Here is a 22,263-nt window from a genome sequence, read left to right as displayed (position 1 = left end):
TCGTCACGTGACGGGCCCCATCCCTTCTTTCCCTGCCATTGCGTCAGCCAGAAGTAGAGCCGCCTCCCCAGGAACCAACTAAGAAGCTGATACGTACTCAAGTTGACTGGCATGTGGCTTGACCAATAACGTCTCGGGAAGGCAAGGCACGGCGAGGCACTTTCCCCCGCGCTCTCTGGTTGGACGGGGCGGTGCGTGCTGCAGCCTGCCGCGGCTTGAGGCCCGTGCTACTGCGCGTCTGTGGGAACAGGTAACCGCGGGTTCCGGGCAGTGGGCTCTGAGGGAGAAGTCAGGAACTGCGGCCCCGGGAGAGGCAGGCTGGACTGAGAGAGTTCTGCCTCGCCGAGATAGCGGCTGGGCCCGGCGTCTGGTCCCTGGGATGGGTCCTATGAGGCCTCTGGAACCGGGGCCCGGGCCGGAACCGAGGCTGAGGCGGCCGCTGGGCGACACGGCCGCCGGAAAGTGACTTTTTGTCAGACCCCTGGAGCGCTCGGGTGGCTTTGGCCCTGGGTGGCCTTGCTGAGGACCGAGACCCTGGAGGGATCATCGTGGTCGCCGACTGCCGTCCCAGGCGGGGGTTTTATCTGCCCTGGTTTTAATCCCCTAGGGGCGGGCGGGGTTGCCGGGTAGCGTGGTCAGGACGGGTAGGATCAGGCTGTGTGAGCCGTTCCCTCAGTTGTCCTCGCCCGACCCCCAATTGTTGATGGTAGCTAAGTAACTGATTCTAGTCCAGGCCCTTCTGGAGGCACTTGCCATGCTCCGTCACATTCAGCGATTACTTTCTGTCAGTCTGTTTCCGCTATGCTTTAAGTTCATTCGCCATTCGCTCTTAAGGGACTCCTATAGCCTGAAATACTTAGCAGCTACTGTACTGGATGCTGAGGACATACCCGTAGTGGAGAGCAAACCCTCCAGTCGTGATTCCCACTGGGCCGGGACTCACAGCCTCTTCAGGAGACGGACATCAGGCCCTCAGATGCATGTGGAAATTATGGCAGAAGGCACCTGGGGCTCTGAAACTGAGACAGGGAGAATCTGATCAAGAAGGAAAAGCTGTCCTTACGTAAATCTCTTTGAAATTGAGATACCAACAATGAGAAATTAACTAGGAAAAAACAAAGAGGGGGATAGGGTAGTCAGCTTACTTGGTAAATGAACAGCATTTTGAAAGGTCCAGTGGCTGAAACCTTTAACCCAAAGGCCGCAGCTCCTGCTGGGGTATGGAATCTGGTTTGTGCTACCTCTGTATCTATATTGAATAAATGAATGAGTTGTGGTGATACAGCCTTTAATAGTCCCAGCCTCCATAGGGCTTTACATCAGTGTATTAGCTCCTTTTATATCATACTGGAAATGGCAACCCATTCCAGTGTTCTTGCCTGGAGAATCCCAGGGACAGGGGAGCCTGGTGGGCTGCCGTCTATGGGGTCTCATAGAGTCGGACACGACTGAAGTGACTTAGCAGCAGCAGCAGTTACTTCTGGCTATGATTATCTCCCCATTAAGGGTGTAGACTCTCATTCATCTTGGTTCCCAGCATATAATGGATTCAGTATGTTGAAAGAATAAGCAGAGATGGAAAATCCATGTCTTTTGGAATGGAACTGTTTGTTTTTCTCAGTGGCACATTTAGAGGAGGAGCAATGAACATTGTGAAACAGCTATGATGCTGTTGCTCCGTCGGAGTTAACACGCTGTGTTCGTTGTTGCCACCATTATTAAGATGCATTGAGCCATGTTGAGGAGGGTCGAGGAGGAATGTGGTGTGACAGAGTTTCTAGAAACTGTAGCCTTGACTCCTTGGCATCAACAGTAGTCCTCAGCTATGGAAATTTTAGTCAGTTCTTTGATTCAAAGGCCTTTTTGTTTGAATAATGGGTTGACTGAGTTGTTAATAAATCAATTGAAATTGTGATTAAACATAAAATCTAAGAGTCACAATCTCATCATGTTTGCTGTATACATCTTTCTTTGTTGTATCTTCCTCCTAAGAAGGAAGAAAACTTTGATGAAAGTGATATAAAGTGATAGTATCCAGTTTGTTCCAGTTTACCAGTTGCTTCCAAATACAGGAGGTGTTTTGAACCACACACCCCAGGTGTGGGCAGGATAGGTGCTACTGTTTTACAAGAAGGGAAACAAGTGTAGGACAAAGTGACTTTAAAGGTTAGAGCTAGGTCTAAGGTTAGAGACTTTTAGATAATATTGTGAATGAGACGGTTCCTTATTTTTCCAGATACCCAGAGCTGTATGGCAGTACAGCCCCATGCCACTTCTCTCTCACCCGCCTGTCAGAGAAGCCATGTAATATATATGAAAGAGTTTGGAAACTGTAAATCTCTTTTACTTCCTGATTTCCCTCTCTTCTGAGTCCCTTTCTCTTTCACAGATTCTGAGCTTAGTGCAACTACAGCATCCTCATTCCCAGCAGTCTAACAGCTGGGAGGGCAGCGGTTTACCTGTTGGGTTCTGGAACTAAGTTGAGGCAGGTATATTCCTGCTACTTGCAGGTAGTCTCTCATACAGATAAGCCCATCTCCAGGTCCGTTGTTGCTGGCAACAGCCTCCTCAAGATGGTCAGGCCAAACCTGGAGGCTCTGGCTTTGGGGATAGTGAAACTTTGCACAGTTCTAGACATGTGGTTGAAGACAGAGCTGGAAGGGTCCTATCAAGTACAGGCCTCTTGATGGTGAAGTAAAGTAACTCCCTTAAAGACTTGGAGCTAGGACTGGAACCCAGGTCTTCTCCTGAGCCTCCCCTACCCCCAGTGGGCTTTTCTGCTAGACCATGAGGTTTTATTCTCATTTCCTAATTCCTGACCTAGGGCTTGGCACAGTGGGTGCTCCATACATTTTTGCAGTGAATAAATGCATGAAGATACCACCTCCTACTCCACTTAATGTGTTGGTATATTGAACTTGAGGTTGGCCCTGGAAGGAAGAGCATGTGCAGTTGTTGTCTGCTACTGCAGCACGTTTTGCTTCAATGATAATTTTAGCCTTGGACATTACAACGTAGAGGTTTTATGATCACATATTTTACCCATGTCCTGCTTTGACTTGGCCTGAGAAGCTAGGAGTCTTGTGTAATGCTTACTTAATCTCTTAGTTTCAATTTCCCTCATTTCTTTCATTTTTTTCTTTGGTTAGTCCCCTAGAGTTATTTTCAAGATGGACTCAACCCTAACAGCAGGTGAAATCCGGCAGCGTTTTATAGATTTCTTCAAGAGAAATGAACACACCTATGTTCATTCATCTGCCACCATCCCTTTGGACGATCCCACTTTGCTCTTTGCCAACGCAGGCATGAACCAGGTAAGGTTGTTTTCCCCTTCCCCTTGCCTTTTTGTACACGTAGGAGGCAGCAAAGCAACCCTGAAGTCCTACAGAATCCCAGTTCTGTCACTTACTGTGTAGTCCTTATGTTGTTGAACTTCCATTTCTTTGTGTGAGAAAAGAGAAATAATAATAGTGCCTGTCTTTAGGTCACAATGAGGAGTAAATAAAGTAATCCATTAAAAGTGTTTACCACAGGGACTTACTTACCTGATGGTCCAGTGGTTTAGATTCCACACTTCCACTGCAAGGGGTTCGGGTGAGGCCAAAAAAAAAATGGTGTAGCACAGTATTTGAAGTAGGTACTTGAACATTCTGTTCTGTTCTGTTCTGTCGCTCAGTTGTGTCCGACTCTTTGTGACCCCATGGACTGTAGCCTACCAGGCTTCTCCATCCATGGGATTCTCCAGGCAAGAATACTGGAGTGGGTTACCATTTCCTTCTCCAGGGGATCTCCCCGACCCAGGGATAGAACCCGGGTCTCCCGCATTGGAGGCAGACGCATTAACCTCTGAGCCACCAGGGAAGCCCACTTGAACATTAGCTATTGTTATTTTTAATTATGATGAGAGACTCTGAAACTCAAGATACCTTGTATGCCTCTCAAGAAAAATACAGTCTGCATCTAGTAATGTTTTGCCCTCTTTTTTTTCCTTCCTAAGGAAAAATCTGTATTTTAATAGAATCAGAGTTTGGGTTAATCTTGCTGAGCCCTGAAGAGACTTGTTAACTCAGCTGTTGTGGTTTTCCTTCATCTTCTCATTGTCCTGTATTTTTCTTTATAAAATAAGTCAGTTCTTCAGAATTTTTTTAAGGCTTTGCTTTCATTCCCATTCTAGGCCATGCACTGTTTTATTGATTTTTAATTTTTTCTTGAAGCTACTGCCACCAATGTCAATTTGGATCTACTGCTAAAGAAACTTATTGGGGCAATTGATCTATAAAAGTTACTTGAAAGTTTTAATTTAGGAGACAAGAGTTTTCTCTTGAAATAGTGGGAGCATCACAAGTTGATAAAGGTGTTTCAACATGCCTGTGACATAGAAAACTTTTTAATTGGTTGGAAGTGGCTTCAGGTTAGATGGTGCCCTCAGGGCTTTCCTTCGGAGGTTCTCTGGGTGCCCCGCTTAGCTTGACGGGCCCACCAGCTGTTGGATGACCCTCTCTGGGATAAGTCGACATTTTTTTTGTCCCAGGTCTCTTCTCTGGCTTTGAAAAGTGGCAGCAGTGGAAACATTTTCCACCTTGTGTAACGTGAACTATGAAATTATAAAAGTGTTTTCCATTATGTGTGTGAATCCCATGCGTACACCTGGAATTGAGGTTGCTAATTTTAGGTGGATTCTTTCACGGTGGTGGGTCTTCTGGAACACTGAAACAGTTCTGCTCTACTTAGGCATACCTCGGCTTTGTCTTCTCCCACATGAACTGACTGTACTTGGCAGAAGGAGCAAAGTGCGAGGTTGATAAACACTCCCTGAATGACAGTAAATAGTAGACTGCATGTAGCACCTCCTATATACCAGGCACTGTTCTGTGTCTTACATACACAAACACATTTGATGCTCCCTCCATACCGTCCCACTGAGGCACTGAAGGCTCGGGGAAAGCTGCCTGAGCTCGTGAGACTGGTAAATGCTGGAGCATGGATTTGAACTCTGAGAGAATCGTTTGTTTATGTTCTGTTGTTTAGTTGCTTAGTCTCCAACTCTTTGAGATCCCATGGACTGTAGCCTGCCAGGCTCCTGTCAGTGAGGTTTACCAGGAAAGCATAATGGAGGGGGTTGCCATTTCCTTCTCCAGGGATTGAACCTGGGTCTTCTGCATTGGCTGGCAGATTCTTTACCCCTGGGCCACCATGGAAGCCCCTTATGTGGTCTACTGCCTCTTAATCAGAAATACCTTTTTTTTTTGCTTGATTGATTGTACATTTTGACCTAGTATTTGTTAGGCATCTGCTCATTCTATCCATGTGCTGTTTATACAGAGCTCAGTAAGATAGTTTTTCCTTTAAGGAGTTTGTGGTCTAGTGTAGGACTATCCAGTAGAACTTTCTGCAATGATGGTAATTCTGTAACTAATAGCGCATCAGCCAGGTGTGATTATGGAGCTAGTATGACCTAGTTGTGCTGATTCTACTCCTTTAAAAGGTCTCAAAATGTTTTTTTCTTTATCACCTTTACTACCAAGCCAGCACATCAGGTTTGGAATAAATTCTTCTAGAAAGATGGTATAAGCCTTGACTGTCAGAGACTTAAGAGGAAGCACTGGTTTCACTGCATCAACCTTGACCAGTATCCTGGATCTGGCATGGCTTTCTGTCTCTCAGTTGGTGTTACTGGCATTGATTGGAATCGTTAGAGAACTAGGGCCAGGGGGGCTCTGTTGCAGCCTACAGGGCCACCTGCCTCTGATAAGTTTTGGTTTTGCAGGCTGATCATATCTGGAACTGGACAGTTTAATGTGTGGTCTCTTCCTGCCAGCATGCAACCACCTGATATATCTGCAGATCTTTAAAAGTTGAAATGTTCCTTTTGTTTTTTAGTTCAAACCCATCTTTCTGAATACTATTGACCCATCTCACCCTATGGCAAAGCTGAGCAGAGCTGCCAACACTCAGAAATGCATCCGGGCTGGCGGCAAACACAATGACCTGGACGACGTGGGCAAGGATGTCTATCATCACACCTTCTTTGAGATGCTGGGCTCCTGGTCCTTTGGAGATTACTTCAAGGTAAGTCCAAAGAGGAGATCTGTTGGCATTTTGAGATTCAGAAGTGAAGGACATTTCTTAATTCTAAGACTTCCTGAAAGCAGTGCCTGTAATTTGATGATTTCAGTTTACATTTGGATTTCTTATATAAGTTGATCCTGAGTTTGACTATTTATGGTGAAGATACTGCTTTGGCCCTCTTCTATTCATACTGAATAGATTTTGGTTTGGTCACATTCCACATCTTTTTGATCTTGTAGGAACTGGCATGTAAGATGGCTCTAGAACTTCTTACCCAAGAGTTTGGCATTCCGGTTGAAAGACTCTACGTTACTTACTTTGGTGGGGACGAAGCAGCTGGCTTAGAACCAGACCTGGAGTGCAAACAGATCTGGCAAAACTTGGGGTAAGAATGCAGCTTGCATGTTGAGAATATGAGTATGAAAGAATAAAATGATTCCTACTCTCAGTGCCAGAGTGGGGTCTTAGGACTTGGATTGCATTGCCATTTCCTATCTTAGGGTGTGAATTGGGAGGTGGAGGTGCCTGGGAGTAATTATCTTTTGCTGCATCCATTGTTTTCTTAGTAGGTTTACTTGAACATTCTATTGTTGAAAGCCAACATGAAGAGGCATAGGGAGGTGACTTTAAATGATATGCAGCTTTTTAAAAAACACTTACACTGTCATAATTGTCCTCATTTATGAAAATGAGGGAACATTTGCAAAGAAATTTGTTTAATTCTGTGCATATTCAGCATAAAAATTTTCACTTTTATGTGTTTCTTTCTCAGCTTTATCTAGATATTTGCATATTTTCATTTAGTTGTGATCATAACGTGTATTTTATACTCTGTTGTAGTGACTCTTGAATCATGTTGTGCTTCTTTAGCAGGATTTGATGCAGGCTTGGCATTAGTAATCGCCAAAGAGTGAGCTCTCTTTCTAGAAATGCATAAGGATCTCCTTTTCTCAGGGATGCAGGTCTGTGCAGAATCCTGTCGCTGGCTGTAACTGGGCCTTTCTTCCCACTCTGCAGGCTGGATGACAGCAGAATCCTCCCCGGCAACATGAAGGATAACTTCTGGGAGATGGGTGACACAGGCCCATGTGGTCCCTGCAGTGAGATTCACTATGACCGGGTTGGGGGTCGGGATGCGGCACACCTCGTCAACCAGGATGACCCCAACGTGCTGGAGATCTGGAACCTTGTGTTCATCCAGTATAACAGGTAGCCTCGGGGTCCTGAACTGTTCCTGTTAAGAGCAGCAGCTTTTCTCAAGTCAAGTAGAGCAAGAGGAACTTAGAGCGTGTGGTTGTCGTCTCATCCCGTCTTTGGGGCCAGTGGGCCAGTGCTAAAGGCATAATTTGCTATAACTTGAACTGCTGTTCTAAAGCTCATTTCCTTGAAGTTTGCCTCACTGTGTAATGGATCCCAGATTATTTCTTCCCTTTTCCTCTGCATTCACTTCTTCCCACCATAATAGGCAGAAGCCAAGGGCAGTCACAGTCTGCAAACGGCTAAGTGAGTTTTACCCAGCAGGGAGAGGTGGCAGCCAGAGTCCGTGTTTCAACTTCCTCTTTCTGGATCTTGCAGGGAAGCCGATGGCATTCTGAAACCTCTTCCCAAGAAAAGCATTGACACAGGGATGGGCCTGGAGCGACTGGTGTCCGTGCTGCAGAATAAGATGTCCAACTATGACACTGACCTTTTCGTCCCTTATTTTGAAGCCATCCAGAAGGTACTGGTCCTATTGCAGACTTCTGTGGAGGTTTCCAGGCTGGCTCATAGTTCTGTCAAAAGTAAAACAGTTGTATGCTTTACCATGTGAGGGCACCTGTGACCATATGCCAGCTTCACTGTTAATATTAATAACACAGTGTTCTGAAGATGCAAAAGGCATTGTGATTTATTGAGTGCAGGGGCCTGGTTAGAGGCTCTTTACTCTTGCCCCTGTCGCCTTTCTTGGGATTACAGGATCTGGCGAGATGGTCACCCTTTCTTCTTACCCGCCCCCCACCAAGTCCTCTGGAACCTTCTAGGTTAAGGCAGCACCGGAAGGGCCACTTCCCATTGAGCTGCCTCCTGGATTTTATCTGCAGGGCACAGGTGCTCGGCCGTACACTGGGAAAGTGGGTGCGGAGGATGCTGACGGGATCGACATGGCCTACCGGGTGCTGGCTGACCATGCTCGGACCATTACTGTGGCCCTGGCCGATGGCGGCCGACCTGACAATACGGGGCGGGGGTAAGTGCGTTACACGTGGCGCAGCGTTAGGATTGACACTGAGTTTTTGGCTCTGTGGAACTTAAAGCCACACTTCATTATTGCTTTGTCATCGAGGTAGTTGGAGGGATTCTTTTTTTTCCTTTTTTAGGGATAGAGGGAGTTTCAGCTCACTTTGAAGAGAGTTCACTATATTAAATCTTTGCTGCCAGGTACAAGATGATAAGGATTGTATTTAAGGTTTCCTGATAAGATACTGACAGGGGCAGGGTAGATACTAATTAACGCGAGGCATCTTGATGATTGACAGGCAGGACCTGGTGTTGTGGCCATCAGATCGGCCATCTGGTCTGTACTTCCTGCTCCATATCTGGTTCAGCAGAACAAGGCTGGAAGATAAACCAAGGTTACCCTTGATGTGTGTTTGTGGATATGTAGTAACATCCACAAAACATGAGTTTTATGCTGGAATTAATGTTCATGACCTTCAGTTCAGTTCAGTTCAGTCGCTCAGTTGTGTCCGACTCTTTGCGACCCCATGAATCACAGCATGCCAGGCCTCCCTGTCCATCACCAACTCCTGGAGTTCACTCAAACTCATGTTCATCAAGTTGGTGATGCCATCCAGCCATCTCATTCTCTATCGTCCCCTTCTCCTCCTGCCCCCAATCGCTCCGAGCATCAGAGTCTTTTCCAGTGAGTCAACTTGTCGCATGAGGTGGCCAAAGTGTTGGAGTTTCAGCTTCAACATCAGTCCTTGGGGGAATGCAAAAAAAAAAAAAAAGCCTTAGGAGAGTCTCTCAAAAAGTAGGCCTTTTGGTAGAATTCCAAAGGGCCCTCTACAAAATGCTTGATTGGGAATGCTGTCTAGCAGGGTCTTGGGTTCTGCCTCTTACAGGTATGTGTTGAGACGGATTCTCCGCCGGGCTGTTCGATACTCCCACGAGAAACTCAACGCCAGCAGGGGTTTCTTTGCTACGTTAGTAGACGTTGTTGTCCAGTCTCTGGTAGGTGTATTTCCTGCTCACCTCGTCTGTACTAAAGTGCGTACCTTAATTGGGGTAGGATGGGCGATGTCACACTGTTAATGAGAATTTTTAAAGGAGTCATGGTATAATCCTTGTCTTTATTGGCCTCAAATCTGTGTTTCGCATTTGCCAGGGAGATGCGTTTCCTGAGCTGAAGAAGGACCCAGATATGGTGAAGGACATCATTAATGAAGAAGAAGTGCAGTTTCTCAAGACGCTCAGCAGAGGGCGTCGCATCCTGGACAGGAAAATTCAGAGCCTGGGAGACAGCAAAACCATTCCTGGTAAGAACTGGTTTGTTCCTTTGTTCATCAGGCTGGTTCCTCTTCCTGGAAGAGGCAAGCCCTTTCTCACGAACTTGACTGTAGACTCTTGTGTCTCCAAAGGCTGAGCATAGCCTGGTTAGACCGCTTTGGTGTGAAATGGGGTTTAATAATAAGATTTTAAAAGTAATATATTATTGTGGCAAAGTATTCAAACAGTATAGAGGTAAAAAGTGAAAATCGTCTTTGATTCATTTTTCAGAAGTCACAATTCTTTGGAATTTTGCATATAACTAACCAGTCAGGATTTTTCTCTTATTTGCATACAGATGTATATAGGGGTGTGTGTGCTCACAAGCAAAAATGGGAACAAATAGTATGTAATGTTTTACAGCTTTATTTTTAACCTGACAGGAAAATTAGTTCCAAAAGTTTTTTTCTCTTTATGGAAGTATAATGTACAGGGTGAAAGCCTGGTGTATTTCCCACAAATTGAAGACACTTGTGTTCAGATTAGGAAACAGAGCTTTTCCAGGGCCCCTTTGTGCTTCTCCCAGGTTGACTGCAAAAGATTTGATGGATTTTCTGATACAGAACCAAAACTGACTTCCTTGGCTCTTTAATTCCTCCTGTCATTGCCAGCTTCCTCCTGGGAAGGGCTTGTAGTGGAAGAGAGGGAGACTATTTCTATCATTTTTTAATCTTTTAAATGTATTTATTTTTAATGGGAGGACAGTTGTTCTACAGTGTCGTGTTGTTTTCTGCTGTGCGTCAGCCGTAAGCATACGTGTGCCCCCTGTACCTCCTCCCTCGTCCCTGTTGCTCTCACCTACCTCCTTGGTGCTGTGCAGGGGACACCGCTTGGCTCCTCTATGACACCTATGGGTTCCCCGTGGATCTCACTGCACTGATTGCTGAAGAAAAGGGGCTGGTGGTGGACATGGATGGCTTTGACGAGGAGAGGAAACTGGCCCAGGTAAAGTGTTTATAGTGTTAGCAGGAAACTCAGCGCCAAGCAAGGCAGGACTTGGCTGCAAAGCACAAGTTTCCTCCCGTTAAAGTTTTTGAAATTTCTGTTTTTCCCAAGACCAGTAAGTCTCAAGTGGGGGCAGTTTGGTAGTAATGTGTAAAGACATTTCTTGGGTTTTTTCTCAGCTTGGGGGGCAAGTGCTGCTGCCATGTAGTGGGTCGAGGCCAGGAATGCTGCTCAGCCTCCTTCAGTGGACAGCCTCCCAGAGCAAGAGTTCCCGGCTCCAAATGTCATGGTGCTGAGATCAGAAAAACTCTGTTTCAGAGCTTTACATGGGGCATGGTTTAGCAATTTTGAGTCCTTCAGAGTTCTTTTTCTCTGACATTAAGGTAACTTGTGCTTATTTCTCTTGCTGGCAGCTGAAATCACAGGGCAAGGGAGCTGGTGGGGAGGACCTCATTATGCTGGACATTTATGCCATTGAAGAGCTCCGGGAAAAGGGTCTGGAGGCAACAGATGATTCCCCGAAGTACAGTTACCATTCGGACTCCAGTGGGATCTACGGTATGTTCATTTGCTCATCTGGGGTGGTTTTCCAGCAATGCGTCTCAAGATTCGGAACCCAAAATATCCATGGTAGCCTCACCTGTAGCGCTGTGTGGTCATGCTGGGCAATTTTATACTCAGGCCCTTCATGATTGACTTTCTATCTCTTTTATTTTGGAATAATTATAGATTCACAGGATGTTGTTAAAAAAAACAAATTTAACCTGAGATCTCTTGTACCTTATACCCAGTTTTCACTAATTATATTAATAATATCTTGTTAGAAAACAAAGAAAATGATACTGACTGATAAAATTCACAGTGGCTGTTGAATTTTGCATCAGAACAGTAGTGTTCTAAAGTTAAGGCTGCTCAAATACACAGGCACTACATGTTTTTGCTTTCTTCTTCTTTTTTTTTTTTAATATTTGTTTATATGTCAGTGCTGAGTCTTAGTAGCAGCACTTTGGGTCTTTAGTTTCAGTCTTTAGCTGCAGCATGTGAATTCTTAGTTGTGGCATGGGGATCTGGTTCCTTGACCAGAGATTGAACCTGGGCCCCCTGCATTGGAAGTGTGGAGTCGTAACCACTGGAGTACCAGGGAATTCCTATTTTTTCTTTTTTCATTCCAGCAAGTATTCCTAAATCTATTCAAGGAAGCCCACAAAATGAATATATTCTTTATGAATTGACCTTGGAAAAGGAATTTATTACTATTAAATACCTGCTTATCAAATTCACTGGCTTTCTGTTCAGTAGCTCAGAGTTAAGGTGACCAACTGTCCCATTTTTCCAGAATTGTCCCAGTGTTTCCTCACATTCTGGGAAATCCCTTGGTCCCAAGCAACCCGAGTCAGTTGGTCACCCCTGAGTATTGTGCTCTCCAGTAGAAGACCAGCATGTTAAGCCCTTTTGTGGAGTCTAATAGGCTGGCTTCCAACAGAACAGAAGGCAGTTAGGACCTCAGGGGAGTTTGAGAAATAGAATCCAGCACAAGCCAGCTGAGAATGTGAGAGTGAAATCATCTGCTGTGCTTTTCCCCTTGTGCAGTGTTTGAGAGCACAGTGGCTACAGTGATGGCTCTGCGCTGGGACAAGATGTTCGTGGAAGAAGTGTCCACTGGACAGGAGTGTGGAGTGGTGCTGGATAAGACTTGTTTCTACGCCGAGCAAGGAGGGCAGATCTACGACGAAGGGTACCTGGTGAAGGTCGACGACAGCAGTGAAGACGTAAGCCAGCAGTTCCTCCTCGCTAGCCAGGGGTGGGCGGCCAGCCACGGCCTGCACCCCGACAGCCACTCTGGCGGCTGTCTGTCCTCGGGCCTGAGGGACAGACACCGCTCTTTGGGCTGTCCCACGGCCAGTGTCTCTGAAGCCACGGGCGCTGCTGCTTGCCCTGTGTGACTTCATCACCATTAGCTCCCCTCACAGCAGGATCCCTGCAGCCAGGCTGCTTAGTGATCCTGGGGTCCTCTAGGCTTCCCTCAGAAATAAGGAGAGCCAGCTCTTGACGGGGGAGGGTGGGGACCGGGACGGGGTCCTCATCCAAGATGATGCCTTTCGCTCTGCCGCTGCTGGCTCTGTGGTTTTGGACCAGTTCCCAGACACGTGGGCTTGAGCTTCCTTACCCTGGCTTTAATTCTCTGAGATGCTCCCCAGTGGAGTGTGTGTGTACACATACATCTATTGTGCATTTAAAATGCTGTGTGTATAATATAGTGGGTGCATGGTGCCCTCTGTGTATATTAATGTAGATACAGACACATATATCATCATAGTGTTAACGTTATGTGTGTAACATGTAAAGACAGGATTCATATATGTGTCTATCTGCATTTGCATGTATACATACACATACGTGTACACACACACACACACACACATTTGGATTTATTTGTTTATTGGTCTCCTCCTTGACTCTTAGAAAACTGAGTTCACAGTGAAGAACACTCAGGTCCGAGGAGGGTATGTGCTGCACATAGGAACACTCTACGGCAGCCTGAAAGTGGGGGACCAGGTCCGGCTGTTTATTGATGAGGTGAGTTGCTTTATGCTGGTCAGCACTGGATAGGATTACTGATCCTCTCCCTCCCCCTTTTAAAAAAGAAGTCAGCTTTATGGAGGCATAACTGGCATGTAGAATTATAAGATATTTAAAGTGTACATCATAGTGATTTGATACGTTGTGAAAAGAATTCACCTCTTCCTCTGGCTTTAAATTGGTCCATCATTATTATCCCTTCTAAGTGAAATTATAAATAGGTAATTACAAGTAAGGTGCAGGAGTAAATTTTATGAGGGCTGTAACTGAAATTTAAATCTTAATGTCCCAAGTAAGACCACGGTGACTTCACTTAAGATCCTGTAGCTTTGTTTTCATGGATTGCCTTTCTCCAGCTTTACCTCAATACTTCAAGACCCATATTAAGAAAAAGTTTCTACTGCATGTGCCAGAGCTCTAAAATAATAGTAGCATAAAACAAAGTGGAAATGTGTTTTTCACCTGAAAGTCCACACTGGTGCAGAGGCCCTCCTCACAGAGTCAGAGGGCCTTGCTCTTCTTTTTTTGTGTTCTTCCACCATTCCTGGGGTGTTGCTCATGATTTCATGTTCCAAAAAGGTTGCTGTCATATCCATTCTCTAGACCAGGGGTTGGTGAGCTTTTTTGGTAAATTGCCTGCATGCATGTGTGCATACTCATTTGCTCAGTCATGTCTGACTTTTTGCGACCCCGTGACCCACAGACTGTAGCCCGCCAGACTCCTCTGTCCACGGAAATTTTCCAGGCAAGAATACTGGAGTGGGGTGCCATTTTCTCCTCCAGGGGATCATCCCGACTCAGGGATCGAACCCATGGGCTTCCTGCATCTCCTTCATTGGCAGGTGGATTTTTATTGCTGAGCCACCTGGGAAGCCCTTATAAAGTGCCAGATAGTAAATATTTTTGGTTTTCTGAACCATACAGTGTTGTGGCACAAAAGCACTGTAGACAATGCGTAAACACAAGGGTGGGCTGTGTTCTGGTAAACCTAGCTATAGAAATGGACCGCAGGACGGATTTGGCCCACAGGCCGTAACTTGCCACCTCCTGTTGTAGATGGTGGGAAAGAGCAGGGGGGGCGGGTGGTGTTCCATCCCTTGAGGGGGAATGTGTCCCTTCTCACTGACCGGAATTGACTCACCTGGCCACAGTTAGCTGTGAGGGATGCTGTAGGCTTTCTTATGCACAGCCGTGTGTCCAGCTAAAGCCTTTAGGACTTGGGAAGAAGGGGAGAGTGGGTGTTGGGGACCGACCAGCGGCCCACCACCGACCTCTCCACCAGCCTGCTCTGCCCCGTGCAGCCCCGACGAAGGCCTGTCATGAGCAACCACACGGCCACTCACATCCTGAACTTTGCCCTGCGCTCTGTGCTGGGGGAGGCTGACCAGAGAGGCTCCCTAGTTGCACCTGACCGCCTTCGCTTTGACTTCACTGCCAAGGGAGCCATGTCCACCCAGCAGATCAAGAAGGCTGAGGAGATCGCAAATGAGATGATTGAGGCAGCCAAGGTAGGTTGGATTACACGTGAACTCTGAGTCATGAACTTCTCTCCTTCCTGCACCATTTACGGAGCCGCTGCCACCCAGATGCTCTCCCTCTGTTGGACCTCATTCTGTCCTGTGAACACGTGTGCTTAACACAGTGGTTTTCAGCTGCGCTGGGTAGGGGGCAGTGCTGGTGTTCAGTGAGGGGTCTCTGCTCCACCTTCTCCTCAGGACAACCAGAGCCCTTCTAGCTGTGTCTGGTTTACGTATATAGCAGCATATCCATTTCAGATTTGGTGCATGGTTTAACAAAATAATTAGAAATTCCTATTTTGAGCTCCTTGACTTTACGTACATTTGGGGCTTTATTCTGGGACGTGATCAGCTCAGCCAGGATCAGAAACTAGAGCCCTGCCTGCAAGACCACAGTCTCCCTGCTTCCTACTGCACCCCCAGAGAAGATCTTTTCCCAGCTGTTTTTCCTGTCTTTTCTCCATGGCAGCCGGTCTATACTGAGGATTGTTCTCTGGCAGCAGCTAAAGCCATCCAGGGCCTGAGGGCTGTGTTTGATGAGACCTACCCTGACCCTGTGCGAGTCGTCTCCATTGGGGTCCCAGTGTCTGAGCTGCTGGATGACCCCTCTGGTCCTGCTGGCTCGCTCACTTCTGTTGAGTTCTGCGGGGGAACGTGAGTACCTCGGGGGCAGTGGTGGACCTGCCTCTTACTAATTTGGGTTACCCTCGGAGGATGTGGGTAACGGGCTAGACCAACTCTGGTTTGTCTGAGGTTGAAGAGGAGTCCTCAGAAATGCAGGGGCCAAGCAGCTCTCCCAGAAGTCAGCATCTTTGTGCTCCCATCACACTCCTCGGTGTCTGACGTTGACTTTACTGAGTGTGTGGTGAAATGCTCTTCTTAGGAGGAGAAAGTGAAAAATGTCACTTTAACCCTTACCTCACGACTGTTTGCTCTGGTCCCCTGGACAGATGACAAGAGAAGCCTGCGAATTCATGATTCAGCAGGGCCGTGGTGCTTCTGAACTGGTCTTAGCTTCTTTCCATTCCCAGGGCCTCATATAGTTCCCTTTGTCAGCTGAAGGAGCATCTGGGGAATTAATAACCCCATTGTCTCAGAGCCCCTGTATTAGGCCACACAGTAGACCTGACTCAGTTTGGCTGTGTGCAGTTACTTGTTTCTGCAAACTTGAAGATCTCCGTATCCCTTGAGGTCTTTCTGGAACAGTCTGGTGGCCTGGGAAATTCCTGCTTCCAAAGGAATCATGGGGAAAAGAACATTCCTAAGGTCACAGTAGAGCCCATCCAGGGCCTCCTGTGAGTCTCTGGCAGGTAGATGGCAGGTGGGGGTTGGGGTCAGGGTCCTTGTGGATGACACAGTAAATGAGCATTTGAGGTGAGGTTCTCTGAGCAGTGAGGTTGTTGAAGGGGTTGTGGTAACATTTTAAAGGTAATCCACCGACATTCTCAGAAGGGACAGAAGATAACTGTCCTGTGAGGGAGAATTTTCCATATTTAATGTATGAGAAAATTGAGGCTCAGAGAAGTGATTCCTTGCTCAGTGTCAGCTCCAGCCAGGCCTTCTATGACTACCTTCCCCTTCCTGGCCAGAACTGTACCCTGACTAAACATGAAGGGCCTTTTCCCCTGTTCCCCGAGGAAGCTTCCCTGGGAGGCACCACCTCCTAGGGCTCCTGCTCCCAGCTGAGGGCTCCCAGGTGCAGGGAGGACTGTGAACCCTGCTTTCTGCCATGCAGACACCTGCAGAATTCGAGTCACGCGGGAGCGTTTGTGATCGTGAGTGAAGAAGCTATTGCCAAGGGCATCCGGAGGATCGTTGCTGTCACAGGGGCTGAAGCCCAGAAGGTGAGCGGATGAGGCTGGTCTGTGGGCCCGGGCTGTGAATCCACAGGGAGCTGATCACACGGCCGCTGTGGCCGGACTCTGAGGTCCAGCACGCCCTCCACACGTCCTCCAGCTGCTCGTGACAGAGGAGAAAGCCACCGTCACGTGAGACTGTCTGGCTGTCTTTAATCTGTTAAAATGCAGGTAAGCTCTGCTGTCACACGCTCATGTCCAGCAGGTAGGCCATGTTTTGCTGTGTTCCCGTGTCCCCAGCACTTCGCTGCCTCTCTCTGGGGGCCTGTACTTAGTTTGAGATGCATGGAGTAGGGGGGCAATTGCTCTGGGCGTGGGGACTGGAGCTCACGCCTGACACATGCTGAGGGTTGAGGAGTGGTCATTTCATGGGTGTGAAGGGCTCCTGACGCGTGAGTTCTCGGTCACCCCTGAGCCCCAGATCCACTGGCCAGGTGTGTGAGGAGGGTGCGCCCTTCTGGGGCATGAGGCTGCAGATACCTGCTCCCTGAAAGAAGAGAAAGGTCTGATGTTCTGCGGGGGGTGTTGTGTCAGAGCCTGCCACAGTTTATTGGCAGAATTGTGAAGTTCAAGGTTCCCTGACCCAGAGTTTACAACTCTGGTCTCCTCGCAGGCCCTCAGGAAAGCGGAGAGCTTGAAGAAATCTCTCTGTGTCGTGGAGGCCAAAGTGAAGGCCCAGACTGTACCGAACAAGGACGTGCAGAGAGAGATCGCGGACCTCGGGGAGGTAGGGTGACCTCCCTGCGCAGGTCGTGGTTCTCGGGCTGTGGGTGTTGGGACTGACTGCTGATGTCTGGCAGCCTGGCAAAGGGGGTTCTATGGACCCTGGTCTGCGGACCCTAGAACCTGCCTGCTGCCCTTGTTGCTGATGGCAGGAGAGCCCCTTCCAAGCACTAGTGGGCACTGGAATTGAGGGCTTTGGGAGAAGTCCTGTGGGTGCCCACTTTCTCCAGGTCTCCTGGTCTTAAGTCACTTTATGAGCATTTTATGATTTTGTGTTATCTGAGACCTGGGTTCAATCCCTGGGTGGGGAAGATTGCCTGGAGAAGGGCATGGCTACCCACTCCAGTATTCTTGCCTGGAGAATCCCATGGACAGAGGAGCCTGGCGGGCCACAGTCCATGGGGTCGTGAAGAGTCAGACACGACTAAGCAACTAACACTTTCACTTTCTTCTTCTGGACACGGGTTGGGGGACTTTGGTGTTCAAAGCCAGAAGGGTGGGATGGGATGGGCTCACGTCCTAGCTCCTGATGGTCCATATCCCAGTGGTGTTCCTGTTTTGGTTCTAGGCCCTGGCCACTGCCGTCATCCCTCAATGGCAGAAGGATGAATTCCGGGAGGGTCTCAAGTCCCTGAAGAAGGTCATGGATGACCTAGACCGAGCTAGCAAAGCCGATGTGCAGAAGAGGGTGGGTCTGGGTGAGAGGAGGCTTCACCCAGCAGAGGCTGTGCAGGCTGCTGTCTGCGGTCAGAGTCTGGGCCTCTGATCTGAGGCCTCTCTCTGGACTGCCTTCCATGCAGGTGTTGGAGAAGATGAAGCAGCTCATCGACAGCAGCCCCAACCAGCCCCTGGTCATCCTGGAGGTGGAGAGCGGTGCCTCGGCTAAGGCAAGCTGGGTGGGGGCCCCATGCTGCTCTGTGCCTGTCTGCTGCTCGTCTCCTCCCCACAGGCTCCCCTCAGCCCTTTGGGGGCTGAGTGTGAGCCCTGTGGCTCTGAGCCGAGGAGCTGCCTGAGGGCCCACCCTCTGGGACTGAGTTGGACTGGGCCCTGATAGGAGCTGGTGCTAGAAAGCTAGACTCCTGGAGGTGGATGGCCAGCCTGAGCCCAGGTGGGCAAGGCCCTGTGCTGGGCCCCCATCCAAGCTCCGGGACCAGCACCTGCTCTTAGAAGGGGGAGGGGTGGGGCACCCCGAGAACTGAGTCCTGCAAACCCGGTGCACTTGAGGAGAGCATGGCCCCCTTTCCCAGTGCCATGGCCAGATGCCAGCTTCTTCCCACAGGCCCTGAACGAAGCCTTGAAGCTGTTTAAGACGCATTCCCCCCAGACATCTGCCATGCTCTTCACAGTGGATAACGAGGCCAGCAGGATCACATGCTTGTGTCAAGTCCCCCAGGTCAGAATGCCCTGCAGTCTTGCTCAGGCAGCCCTGTGCTTATGGGAGGTGATGTCCATAGCTTTTCTCAGGGAGTCTGATTTTTCTTAGTTGTTTGCCAAGACTCATGTGTGTGTGTGTGTGTGTGTGTGTGTGTGTGTGCGTGTGTGTGCGCGCGCGCACTTGTAGCCTGCTAGAGATGCTGTTCTGTTGCCCACCTGTCACTTCCCTAGTACCCCTCAGCCTCAGGCCCACCCCCCTGGTGAATACGTTTAACCTTGCTGGCTTTGCTGCTTGGTGTGCATCACCCTGGCTGTGGTACCAGCTGTATGATCTCCACCCTGGCGGCATCCCTCAGGGCAGGATTGGGTGTCTGGCTCCAGCTCTCTTCTTGTCTGCCTTAATCCTGTCCTCCGTCCTGACTCCCACTCCGCCTTCCTGTCTTCTAGAATGCAGCCAACCGGGGCCTGAAGGCCAGCGAGTGGGTGCAGCAGGTGTCAGGCCTGATGGACGGCAAAGGCGGTGGCAAAGATGTGTCTGCTCAGGCCACGGGCAGGAATGTGGGGTGCCTGCAGGAAGCGCTGCAGCTGGCCACCTCCTTTGCCCAGCTGCGCCTGGGAGATGTGAAGAACTGAGAGGGAAGGACAGGTTCGCCAGGAGGCCTCTCCCCCTTCCCCGACCCAGACACACCCATCTAGCCAGGAGCTCTCCTTCCACCACAAGGGCGTTTGAATCTTGGGACCTTTAAACTTAAAGCCCGTCTGTCCTAACCCAGCAATAACCAGAACTTAACCTGGGAGCCAGCCTGTGACTCAACACCCACATTACATTTCTGCCCAGAGCACATCCGCTCCATTCGTCTAGAACTACTACCCCAGGATTGCTTTTTCATCATCACGCTTGTGTCTGTAGAGTTCTCTGCAGACTCAGTGCTATGGGCCTCAAGGGAGGAATCATTTTTGCTGCAGAGAATAAAAAGACCATGTGCAATACTTGATACGCTACTGCCTCGTGATTTTTTTACTACCCCCCTCTCGCCCTCCCCGCCGTAGGTGTCCCTAGTGTGATAACCGGTGTTTCCCTGGGTGTCTGTAGACTAATTGCTGTGGTTCCAACTGGTTTCTGGTTGCAGTCCTTGCTGAGTCCAGCCCCAGACCCCTGAACTTTGAGAATAATGGTCCCTGGATTTGCATCAATACATCTGTGGGGATGACCCACAGAATAGGGTGATAGAGGAATTAATTATTCAGTGGAAGATGGTCCCTGGGGTTGCTGGCAGCAGAGAGAGGCTTCAGTTTCGGTGCTTCTTACAGGAGAACATTCTCATAAGTCTCATATATCTTCTCTCCTGAGGTACAGGTTGGATGTGAGGTCAGAGACATTCCTTGATATAGGAGGTTTTTAGGCAACATCAGTTGCCTCCTCCCACACCCTTGACTGCCAGGTCATTCCAGGTTTCAGGACCTAACTTGGACGGTGAAGATGGAGACTCTGACTTGGTTCTGTCCATTTACCCGTCTGAAGACAGCTGGGTTTGGGAGCTGAGGTGTGTAGTACTTAGTTGTTCCCTCTCTGGCTGACTTCAAGTCCCCTGGGTACAGCAGGGTGGCTCTGAATCGTTCTCAGCCCTGCTGACTTGGAGGTAGAAAAAGCAGGCTTGTGCTGAGAGAACACGCAGAGACCACCAATCACAAGGCCTGGAGGTGAAAAAGAGTAGAAACAGGAGGGTGCTGAGGCCCTGGCTGCAAAAAGCACAAGCCAGGTGAGTGTGAGGGATACAAAGACCTCCCGCTGTCGGCCGCGAGGGACAGAGTTCCAAACGTGCACTCCGCAAGCTGTGCCGGCCAGGGCACTGAGTGCCAGAGGGACCTCGGGCAAGGCGGTGGGGGAACATATTTACGGTTGTGTCACGAGTGCAGGACCAATCACAGCTTCACAAGTGAGAGGAAGACGACCCACGCCCTGGGCTTGCCCCGGCGCGAAGGCTAGAGGTCAGCGGGACCGGTCTAGATCCCACTTCTGCAGGCCCGTCTGATCCACCCGTGCACCGGCTCGGGCCGTCCTCGCGGCGGCCCGGGGTTCCGCGACGCGCGCTGTCCCACTCCGGGGCTGCAGGGGGCGGTGTGGCGCCAGCCGCTCTCCCGCGCGGCCGGGCGGGCGGAAGCGCCGGCGCACGGGGCCCGGCTGACGCGCGGAGCCGGCCGGCAGCAGCGCCGCCATGCCCGGGGACCACCGCCGCATCCGCGGGCCCGAGGAGTCGCAGCCGCCGCAGCTGTACGCGGCCGGCGAGAGCGAGGCGCCGGCCCCTCGCGACCCGGCGCGGCTGCGGCCGGTGTACGCGCGCGCCGGGCTGCTGAGCCAGGCCAAGGGCTCGGCCTACCTGGAGGCTGGCGGCACCAAGGTGCTGTGCGCCGTGTCGGGCCCGCGCCCGGCCGAGGGCGGCGAGCGCGGCGGCGGCCCGGCCGGGGCGGGCGGCGAGGCCCCCGCGGCGCTGCGCGGCCGACTGCTCTGCGACTTCCGCCGCGCGCCCTTCTCGGGCCGCCGGCGCCGCGCCCCGCCGGGCGGCGGCGAAGAGCGCGAGCTGGCGCTGGCGCTGCAGGAGGCGCTCGAGCCGGCCGTGCGCCTGGGCCGCTACCCGCGCGCGCAGCTGGAGGTGTCGGCGCTGCTGCTGGAGGACGGCGGCTCGGCGCTGGCCGCCGCGCTCACGGCCGCCGCGCTCGCCCTGGCCGACGCGGGCGTCGAGATGTACGACCTGGTGGTGGGCTGCGGCCTGAGCCGCGCGCCGGAGCCCGCGCCCGCCTGGCTGCTGGACCCCACGCTGCTGGAGGAGGAGCGCGCCGCCGCCGGCCTCACCGTGGCGCTCATGCCGGTGCTCAACCAGGTGGCCGGGCTGCTGGGCAGCGGGGAGGGCGGTCCGACCGAGAGCTGGGCAGAAGCCGTGCGCCTGGGGCTCGAGGGCTGCCAGCGCCTCTACCCCGTTCTCCAGCAGTGCTTGGTGCGGGCCGCCCGCCGGAGGGGTGCCGCTGAGCCCCTCTGAGCCAGAGACCCGAGCAACGACGGACGCCAAAGACCGAGCCGCAGCTGCCGCCACAAGGAACCCCGCCGTCGGCCTGCAGACGGCGTGCGCCTAGCTGAGAACTGGGAGCAACTCGGCGGAGGCGTGCTCCGAACAGCCGCGTTGGAGCAATTCTTTCCAGACTGCTTCGTTAAGGAAACTTTTCTAATTGAGGTGACTCCCAGCCGCGATCCAGTTGAAAAAACCTGCCAGCGCATCTTGACCCCTGAGTTGGAAAGGACTTCCGCTGGACTCCGGGAAAACGAGCTGTTGACCGGCAAGGGATGGACCCTATACAGGCCACCCGGGGACTCCCTCCTGAATAACTGGGCTGCTTTTGAGAGTGGGGACAAGGGGGCTGTGCCTTCCACATATATCTGAACGCAAACAAAAAACTCTTATTAATCTGAAACGTTCTTCAGTTTTTGGTACCGACTTTAATGAGTAAGGCTCTTTTGAGCTGGGGAGTGTGTTCTCAGGGCTTGGGACAAGCGTTATCTTTAATGTGTCCTGGTGTTGCTGGTCCATCAGGGAGAGGGCACTTGAACTGCCAGGAGTGAGAGTTTCTGGATGCTGGAGATGGAGTCTGGCCATTCTGTAGGGCAGAGCCGGCCTGTC

General features: G+C 50.4%; 2 protein-coding genes across 2 annotated transcripts; both read left to right on the top strand.

The window, feature by feature from the left end:
• The first annotated feature begins 125 nt into the window (after window positions 1-125).
• Window positions 126-19,587, top strand: AARS1 (alanyl-tRNA synthetase 1). The gene is made up of 21 exons (XM_055413152.2): window positions 126-250; window positions 3,150-3,314; window positions 5,881-6,069; window positions 6,309-6,454; window positions 7,087-7,278; window positions 7,645-7,789; window positions 8,151-8,296; window positions 9,174-9,282; window positions 9,437-9,587; window positions 10,418-10,542; window positions 10,956-11,100; window positions 12,133-12,311; window positions 13,006-13,119; window positions 14,424-14,630; window positions 15,109-15,293; window positions 16,375-16,483; window positions 17,109-17,222; window positions 17,787-17,906; window positions 18,019-18,105; window positions 18,498-18,611; window positions 19,040-19,587. Exons 2-21 carry the CDS (start codon window positions 3,171-3,173, stop codon window positions 19,223-19,225), a joined length of 2,907 nt encoding a protein of 968 aa, XP_055269127.2. The 5' UTR covers window positions 126-250; window positions 3,150-3,170; the 3' UTR covers window positions 19,226-19,587.
• Window positions 19,588-20,746: 1,159 nt separating this feature from the next.
• On the top strand, window positions 20,747-22,057 carry EXOSC6 (exosome component 6). The gene has a single exon (XM_055413157.2). The coding sequence runs from the start codon at window positions 20,809-20,811 to the stop codon at window positions 21,625-21,627; it is 819 nt and encodes a 272-aa protein (XP_055269132.1). The 5' UTR covers window positions 20,747-20,808; the 3' UTR covers window positions 21,628-22,057.
• The last annotated feature ends 206 nt before the right edge of the window (window positions 22,058-22,263 follow it).

Source organism: Moschus berezovskii, chromosome 22 (assembly GCF_049115385.1).
Source record: "Moschus berezovskii isolate FMDL1 chromosome 22, NW_MosBer_1.0, whole genome shotgun sequence".
Classification (NCBI taxonomy): Eukaryota; Metazoa; Chordata; class Mammalia; order Artiodactyla; family Moschidae; genus Moschus; species Moschus berezovskii.
This window is presented reverse-complemented; position numbering and strand designations above follow the sequence as displayed.

Excerpts from the sequence above, each read along its gene's own strand:
- AARS1 (XM_055413152.2), top strand. The coding sequence starts at position 3,171 with ATGGACTCAACCCTAACAGCAGGTGAAATCCGGCAGCGTTTTATAGAT. Across the intron at positions 10,543-10,955 it reads AGGAGAGGAAACTGGCCCAG|CTGAAATCACAGGGCAAGGG; the intron begins GTAAAGTGTTTA and ends TCTTGCTGGCAG. Across the intron at positions 17,907-18,018 it reads AAGCCGATGTGCAGAAGAGG|GTGTTGGAGAAGATGAAGCA; the intron begins GTGGGTCTGGGT and ends CCTTCCATGCAG.
- EXOSC6 (XM_055413157.2), top strand. The coding sequence starts at position 20,809 with ATGCCCGGGGACCACCGCCGCATCCGCGGGCCCGAGGAGTCGCAGCCG.